At 34.0% G+C, this 9383-nt stretch overlaps 1 protein-coding gene across 1 annotated transcript; it reads left to right on the forward strand.

The window, feature by feature from the left end:
• Window positions 1-3115: 3115 nt before the first annotated feature.
• LOC107891369 (histidinol-phosphate aminotransferase, chloroplastic) lies at window positions 3116-8971 on the forward strand. Its single transcript, XM_016816144.2, has 9 exons — window positions 3116-3518; window positions 3776-3859; window positions 4031-4185; window positions 4304-4401; window positions 5029-5137; window positions 6149-6306; window positions 7583-7725; window positions 7887-8027; window positions 8702-8971. The coding sequence occupies exons 1-9, from the start codon at window positions 3279-3281 to the stop codon at window positions 8831-8833; spliced, it is 1260 nt and encodes a 419-aa protein (XP_016671633.2). The 5' UTR covers window positions 3116-3278; the 3' UTR covers window positions 8834-8971.
• Window positions 8972-9383: the final 412 nt, after the last annotated feature.

Raw genomic sequence — 9383 nt, forward strand, 5'->3', positions numbered from 1 at the left:
TTAAAAAGGGCTATGTTCAAATGCATTAGCTTGTAGTTATGGTGGTATGGTATGTTAATGACTGGTGAGTTATGCATATGGAATAAGTGAGGAAAGTAAAGAAATGCAAATGAAAATTTAAAAATTTGGAATAGTTAAAGTTGTTGAATATACTTTATGAATATTGTGGTATCAATACTGGATTATTCTAGATATGCATAAATTTCTTATTTAAAATGAATTGATATGATTAAAGTTTATACGAGCTTATTAAGCATTCATTGCTTATGTAATTGTTTCCCTTTACTTTTCAGATTATCGAAAGCTTGATTAGGTTGGAAGCTTGTCGGAGATATATCACACTATCCATTAGTTCTATCAGTAATTTCGAATGTTTTAATTTTGGTCACAATGACATGTATAGGTATTTTGTTTAATGTTGGTCTATATGTAAATTGTTGAGATTAGCCACTTATTTTAGCTTGTGTTGAATGCCATGTTATAGTTTGTAGATTTGTGAATTGGTGAGGCTAGGTTAGTAACAAATTGGATGAGAAATATGACTTGTAAAATGACATATTTTCGTCCACACGGGCAAAGACACGAGCTTGTGTCTCAACCGTGTGTGACACACGGCCAGGTGACATGGTCGTGTGTCTCCTGTATATTAAATTTGCACAAAACAGAATGCCCACACGACCTAGCACACGGGCGTGTGACTTGGCAGTGTGACCTAAGTCAATATACTCACATGGGCACAAACACGGGCTAAAACACGGCCGTGGGTCCTTATTTCGAATACCCACACGGCTTGAGACACGGGCGTGCCTCCAAACTGCGTGATTCACACGGCATGGCCACACGACCGTGTGACCCCTGCAATGTTGGAAACTTTAAATCTTTTCGAAAAATTTTCTGAGTTTTCGACTTAGTCCCTATGTGTTTCTAATGCGTAAATTTGGGTCTCGAGGGCTCGTTTATGGGGCAATATGGATGATTTTGATTGGTTTCAAATATGAATGCTAGATGAAATGAAATGTCTAATAATTAATTTGTAAACTCTGGTAATACTCCGTAACCCTGTTCTGGCGACGGATTCGGGTTAGGGGCGTTCAATCCACGACCAACTAGATGCATCGAAAGAAAAACAAAAGGTGTTTTCTTTGGCGCAACAATCATGTGGAAGCGAATCTCATCATTGGTGGAAAACTCCCATTGATCAGCTTAACCCGAGGGAGTTTCATGAATGAGACAAATGTTTCGCAGAGTTCATCAACTTGATCTCTGTTTTCCTCAATGCATATTGCAATGGATGAGGATATCCTTTTGTCGTTCCTCCTAGATATGGCCTTAGTTTGCAGTAGCTTTTTACCTCAAAGTTCGCAATGTCAAATGTTATTTTTATTGTTTTATTTTTTATGTTAGTTAGGCTTGTCGATCTTGGGAGTCCTCAAGGCATACATGAGCATGCTCATGTAGCCAACCAACATGCGGTCTATGGTATCTATGCAGATGTAACAATATAAATGAAATTGAAAAGTTTGAAATGTGATGAAATGGATTTGATATCCAAATTGAAAAGTCATTGAGTGGATTGATTTGTAAGTGAATATCTTTATGATTGTTGATAACAAAGGTGATTGAATTGAATTATGTATACTTGTTATAATCTTATGATTTGTTGATTGATATACCATGTTGATAAGTTATATGAAAGTAACATGAGTTGGTATGTTAAGTTACTTGTAACATCGATTATTGTTATAGATATATGCTCACTTTACATGACTGGTTCTCCAACATGGGTGATGCAATTAACTAATGAATTTAAGAAATGGATGTAGGTGATTTCTTCAATTAAGCCCACCACCAACTTCATTTTTTATTTTAGGTTTTATTTCAGGGATAAATCAAAGATGATTCAAGATTTGTTATTACTCACCCAATCCAATTTTAATCAAACATTGGCTTTGATAATGAATCCAACCCAAATCAACATTGTTTCTATCATTGATACAAGTCGAAATGCATAAGAATGAACAATGTTGTCGTTTTATTATTTCCTTCTACTAAATTTCTATTCCTTCTTCCATTTTTAGGAGAATGAAAAAGATAAATCCCCAAACACTAATATTCAAACCTAACTAAAACTAGTCAATTTTTATTTAATTATTTTGGAAAAGCAGTTGTATAAGGTGATTCTTATGGTGAAGAGACAGTGTAGTAAAGAGCCTAGAGACAGGGGAGTAGGGGATAGGTGATAATGAGAATTTGTAGTTCTTATGTTACAAATAAACAAAAAAATGTTTTGTACTAATTATAGAGAAGCCCCTAGTTTAAATCAAAAGTAAAAAAAAAAACACGTCAACAATCCGTTAATAGATTAATGGAATTTTTAATGGTAGTGACCAATTTAAGCAATTATTTTAATTACAGTGATTAAATTGATAAAAAAATTAAAATGACCAAAATAGGAACAATGCTATTTTAGAGTGACTCGCGATGTAATTTACCCTAAAAAAAATTCAACTTAAAGTTTTAGTATAACTTATTATCAAACACTTTTTTTTGTTAAGAAATTTGTAGTAATTAAAAATATAATATTATTGTCAAACACAATTAAAATGTGCAAAAAATATCCAACACATTAAAAAAATTTAAACCATATTTTATTCTTTTTAATGGAGTAAAATTTTTTAATAACTTATGAAACAAATGTTTAGAACAATATACTTAGGCTTCGATCTTCATTGCATTAGGAGTTTTAAAAGTGCTTTTTCACTGTAAAAACAATGAAGAGTACTTGGCTTTCGGGGGTCAAAATGCGGTGAAAAAGTCTTTTTCAGCTAGATACAAAAGTTGGGATTTAGATGCTTTTGACTTTTAGTTAGTGAAAATTTTCAAAATATTTTTATTTATATTAACTATTTAAAAAATATATAATTTTTTATATAATTTTTGTATTATTAGATTAAATGATTTAAAACTTATTTATTATTATATTTAATTATATCATCATCTGTACCGCTTTTAAAACATTGCTCCTTTTTCAACGGTTCAGATTCAATATATTTTAATATCTAACGATTCTTCTTTGTTTTTTAAAGGGGATGTTTTTAGAATTTTCCGTTAATGACAGCCCTCACGACATACATTAGCAATGTATAGTGGAATTTTTAGGCTAAATAAGATTGAACAAATTTGTCGGTTTCTATTGTGTAGGAGCTGTAGTGTTTTAGGGTTTCATACATTTTCATATTTCAGTAGGCATCTTATTATCAAACAGAACCTTTGGCAGAATGGGAGTCAGCAATATATTCAACCCTGCTTCACTTTGCTTGCTCAAATCCAACGTTCGTCAAACTCAAAGGCCCATTCGCTCTTTTGAAGGAAATCAAAAGGGGCTCATCATGGCTACTTTCTCTTCATCGCCTTCCACGGTTTCGGTTGAGCATGTCAATCAGAAGTTGAGTGGTGACTCTTTTATTCGACCCCATTTGAGAAAATTGTCTCCTTATCAGCCCATTTTACCTTTTGAGGTAATTGGAAGAAACCCCATATCAGTCTTCTCCTTATTTAGTCCCCCATCTCTCTCGCTGCAGTGTTTGATTAAGTAACTATTTTAATATCTTGACGTGATTGATACATTATGGTTATTTCTTGCTGATTCATGTGGTCTGGCAACTTACATGATTGATACACTATTTTAAGATCATTAGCTTCCTATATGCCTCTCATGTTAATCAATTTGTTGGTTTTTATTTCTTATTTATTGAGTCGGGTCTTTGTTTTCTAGGTTTTGTCAGCAAAACTGGGAAGAAAGCCTGAGGATATCATCAAATTAGATGCGAATGAAAATCCTTATGGCCCACCTCCGGAGGTCATTGGCCTAACTACTTCCTTTTCTGTAGCCATAATGCAAGCATGAAAGAAAAGAAAATTTATTTCGGTTGAATTTGATTTGTGCCTTTGTTCTGTACCAATTGCAGGCACCATTCTTGCAATTGAGTAATCCATTATTCCCTGATTACAAATTTCAGATTGTTTGTAGGTTCTTGAAGCTTTGGGGTCACTGAAATTCCCATACATCTACCCTGATCCTGAATCTCGTCAATTGCGTGCTGCCCTTGCTGAAGATTCGGGGATTGAATCTGATTATATTCTTGTAGGTTGTGGCTGTGATGAACTTATTGATCTGATAATGCGGTTAGAACCAGGAAACTTAGTTATCCAACCTAGCCCATAGCTTCTACTCTCTGTGGCTTCAAGCATTATGAATTTCCAACTAGTTTCTCTTCTATTTTGGATTAATATTTTGTTGCAGATGCGTGCTTGATCCTGGGGACAAGATTGTTGACTGTCCTCCAACCTTCACAATGTATGAATTTGATGCTGGTGTTAATGGGGCACAAGTTATCAAAGGTAGAGAAATATACTTTATACTAGTTTCACTTTCATAGACATCTTCACTTCGAACTTCATAATTATCTTTGTTTGCGTCTTGGTCGTGGATTGTTGTTACAGCTCTGAGTTATGGATTCAATCACCGGACAATTCATAGGAAAATTGTTTAAGCTAGCAGGGCTTTTCCCCTTGTTTCTATTTATTCAATGCGAATGCCCTATGGTGAATGTGTGGGACACTTCAAAGGGAGCCCCCTTAGATTAATTCAATTTTAAGAGGTTTAAGACTCTCTCTAACAAATCTGACTTAATTTTAATGCTGCCTATCAGCCTCTTAAATAGAGCTTACATAGGTTTACTTGTTTTAATAGAGGACTTATAAGCCAAGGAAAACAAGGATTCTAAATAAAGAATGACTCCTAAACCCTAATAACATAAAGATACTTTTGAGTAAAGATCTCCTAAAGCTAATATCATTCTAAAAATAACAAATAATCATTGACGTCTAGCCTTACTCCCCTCCTGGAAGTAGTACCAAATTAATCCATGAGTATTTAGAATTTATGCACTAAAATTGTCGGTTATTTAATTATTTTCCATTCTGCTATAATACCCATAATTATGAACATATTAATATTCTGTGCAGTTCCAAGGAAGCCAGACTTCAGCTTGAATATAGAAGCAATTGCTGAGGCTGTTGAGCATGAAAAGCCAAAATGCATATTTCTTACTTCTCCAAATAATCCTGATGGAAGGTAAGTGTTTCCAACAGCTTTCCTTTTTTTAAATCTGAGGGACATGATCATTGTGTTGCATTCTATAAGAATGTTGTCTGATTGGCATTCATTTCTAGATGAAATATACTCTAAAAGGCACAAAGGGGGTGCCATCCTAAACCCTAAAATTTACTGATCAAGAGTGACTGAAAATTGTTGGATGGCATCAGTCTCTCTCATCCCTTTGAATTTGTTATACATGACTAGACCTGTCCATGGGTCAGGGCCGCCTGGCCAGAAGGCCCGCCCGAGAAGTGGGAGGGTTTGGGTAAAAATATAGGCCCGAAAAATAGGTTTAGGAAAAAAGGGGCCCATTTAGAAAATGGGCCGGGCCTTGGGTAAGGTTTTTTTGGCCTGAACCCGGCCCAAATATGCCAAAAAAAATGCTGTTTTTTCTTTTTTACTGTTTTCTTGCTATTTTCTTCTTGTTTCTTTTCACTATTTTGCTACCATTTCACTATTATGTTGCTATTGTTTTGTTGTTATTGTTTGGATATTGTATAACTCTTGTTTTATTGTTAATTTTTTTACTATTTTAGAGGCATTTGCTTGTTAAGTATACATATTTTTTTAAATTTTTTTTTCAATTTGTTGGAATTTGTTGGTAAACATTTATTTTAATGTTTTTAGTATTTTTGATGTATTATATTTTTAAAAAAGATAATATAAAAAAATTAATATGGGCGGAACGGTCTTGGGCAAAATTTTAGGCCCATTTTTTTGGCCGGGTCTAACTTTTGGTTGGGCCCGGCCCATGGACACCTCTATACATGACTGCCTTCCTTTTCCTGGTGACTTGCTACTATAATTTAGTTGCTTCATTCTGAAGCTCTTTAAGGTGGGTCTTCTGAAATCGTTATGATGATTTCATGAGCTTGTGGACTTTATTTTAAATCTGCAATGTTGAAACTGTAACTATACATTGCTCTGATATTTTCTTCCACATATTGTTTTGGTACCTCCATTTCTTTGTTAATGGGAATTTGGCAGTATAATTAGCGATGAAGTTCTCTTGAAGATCCTTGACATGCCCATTTTGGTGGTTCTAGATGAAGCTTACATTGAGTTTTCAGGAAACGAATCTAGGATGCAGTGGGTGAAGAAGCATGATAATTTAATTGTTCTTCGAACATTTAGTAAAAGAGCTGGTATGCTTGTGATTCTCTTCTTCAATTCTTAAAGTCAAGTTTTTCATGAATTTAAACGTTTTCCTTCTATTCTCTTTGGTTGTGTGGTTTTGATAGGGTTTCTAAATCTTGGAAGCTGAGGGCTTGTTATCTCTAGTCTACTTTCATAAATATGTATGATGAATAATGGATGAGATTCTGATTATCTTTTTCCTTGATGTTGATATGCAAGCTGCTAACTAGAACTTCCAACATCATATGCTCTCAGTTGCATTGATCAGAGTAGTAGCATTATGTTTTGAGACAAATGTAGAAAAATTTAGAAACAAGTCTCGCATATTTTGGTTTGCCTGAAATCATGATTTGGGTGGATTATTATTTTCTTTCGGTAGTTTTATAGTGAACATCTGTAACCACTCTGCTAATTGGTTTTCAGTAATGATTCTTGCATTACTGAAGGAACAATTATTTTCTTTGTTGCTTTTGTATGGATTTTCTGCTTAAGGAATGATGTTTGATGTAGAATATAAATAATTCAAGCTTTCTGGTGCTACACAGTTATTTGTGGGTTTAAAAGTTAAGAATTCATTGGGGGTTGGAGGGTGGATATAAGCTATGTCACTTGGACTCAGTTGTGTCCCACATGGCTATGTGCCTAAGAAGGGGATGTTCAATTTTTGCCAAGATTTTCATGTATTTGGAGAGTCCTTAGATGATCCTATGGCCATACCTGAGTCTGTTAAATGTCAAAATAGGTACTTTAAGAAAAATGAAGAGCAGGAGCAACATAGGATATAAGGGAAGAATATAAATTAGTATCTTATTCTGAATAGTATGCGTTGTTGTTTTGATTTTTCCTCTTCTATGTCCAGGAAATTATTTCAAGTATAACCTTTTTATTTAAAAAATGAATAAAACATCTTATATTCGTGTGACCTCGGATTAAGCAACATTGGAGATCGTAGCTTCTGCATTTTAATAGTTATATGGATCGTTTCAGACTTCTGAAACCTTGGAGAGCGTCTGAAACTTGTATCCTCTGTAAGATTGTGAGGTTCTAATATTCTTTGGAGATGGAAATTCAGTATGTTTTTAAATTTAATCTTCAGTTGATGACAATCTGAATAGAAGATATATGCTTTGCTGGTTCATCAGGGACTTTTGTGGCATTTACATGTTTTTCAATGAATCATTCTACTTTTTCTGTGTGTGGATGTGGGTGAATGTCTAGCCCTCACTTGTCCAAGGAAAGGGAAATAAATTAGAACTTGCTATTGAAAATTAATAATTATTTCAGGTTTAGCCGGGCTCCGTGTTGGATATGGCTCATTCCCTTTGAGCATAATTGAGTATTTGTGGAGAGCAAAGCAACCATACAATGTTTCTGTCGCTGCTGAAGTTGCTGCATGTGCTGCATTGCAGAACCCAAAGTATCTAGAGGTTCTTATTGTTTCTTTTTCCCTTTTCAGTTCTTAACATGATTTTGGTCTTTGTTGCCAGCTTCTTTAAAAACTGTTCCCTCTAAAAATGGGATATTTTGGCATCTTGATTCCCTTATGCTTGAAACTCATTCCTAATACTGCTCTGCAAATCTTTACCAGTTGGTGAAAGACGCTTTGATACAAGAACGGGATAGGCTTTTCAAGCTTCTCAAGGAAGTACCATTTCTGAATCCATATCCAAGCTATTCTAATTTCATTCTATGTGAGGTGACATCTGGAATGGATGCTAAGAAATTGAAGGTGACATTTCTGAATCCATATCCAAGCTATATTCTAATCTCCCCTGCTCCCATTTGTCACTGCTTTGCTCTCTTTGTTATTTTGTTTCTTGCAATAGTATTTATGCATGATTGCCATCCATCTCTTTCCATTTGAGGCTGTTCAAGATAATTTGTGATTCGTCATGTTTGCGTGCCTTTTGTTCTTAAATTTTCAATTTTCAATTTTCATATACTATGCAACATGTTTGAAATTGTATGCTATTTCTGCCAAGTGTAAATATCAAATATTCCTCTGTTAACACTTTTACTGCGTCTTGCAACTATTTTGGACTGAGCTATTATGGGTATCATCTAATCTATTATGGGTATCATCTAATGTGGATGCTTCAAACCTTTTATTAGAGTAGGTTTACTTGAACCATGAAGTATTACAAACTTGCTTGAGAAAATTCATCTGCTCTATTTTGCAACCATGTTTGAACAGTGATGTAGAAGAATAAAAGCTTCTAATAATGTGACTTGGTCTATTTTGAGCTATAGAATTCTGGTTGTTCTTAAGAAGCAAACCAAATGTGTATGGTTCATGAAAATTGCAACTTCACCTTTTGACCGCAATTCAGAGTAACTAGGATTATGACTACTTGTTCTACCCCGTCTTTACTTTGTCCATTGCCTTTGAAATAATTGATACAGGATGACCTTTCAAAAATGGGTGTAATGGTCCGTCACTATAACAAGAAAGAGTTGAAGGGCTACATCCGTGTGACTGCTGGGAAGCCTGGACAAACAGATGCTTTAATGGAGTGCTTGAGACGGCTATCTTGATTTCATTTCTTTGCTAAATGTTCCAGGAAATTAAATCTATTTTCATAGTAACAAATGAAATTGTGTTTTATTACTTTAAATTCAGACCTTTGATTTTCAATTTTTATTTTAAAAAAATAAAAGCTACGATCTTAATCAGATTAATAAGCATAAAGCTAAGCTCCATTGAACGATAGCCCATTGTTTATCGAGTTGTTTAGTCCCCAAAGATTTTTTCCATATCCTTGCGGAATTGATAAGTTCAGAAATACTTATACTAGATTGGCAGAAAATGAAACTATGTATGTTCTTCCAAATAAACCAGCAGATAATAGAATAGAAAATAGGCCACTCTCCATCAGAAGACAACAAATTACCTTCATTCTTAATATCCCATGGTATCCACCTCGAAAAAAACTTTATTATAATAACATAACGATTCATGTAAAATTAATAAAATTTTCATCTTAAGCGTTTAGGATATTTACAAGTAACAAAAGTTAATATTTAAAAAGAACTCAAATTAACATTTCATTTAATTTATTTTGTTTGTTTTTGATGTAAGGATTAA

Source organism: Gossypium hirsutum, chromosome D09, assembly GCF_007990345.1.
Source record: "Gossypium hirsutum isolate 1008001.06 chromosome D09, Gossypium_hirsutum_v2.1, whole genome shotgun sequence".
NCBI lineage: Eukaryota > Viridiplantae > Streptophyta > Magnoliopsida > Malvales > Malvaceae > Gossypium > Gossypium hirsutum.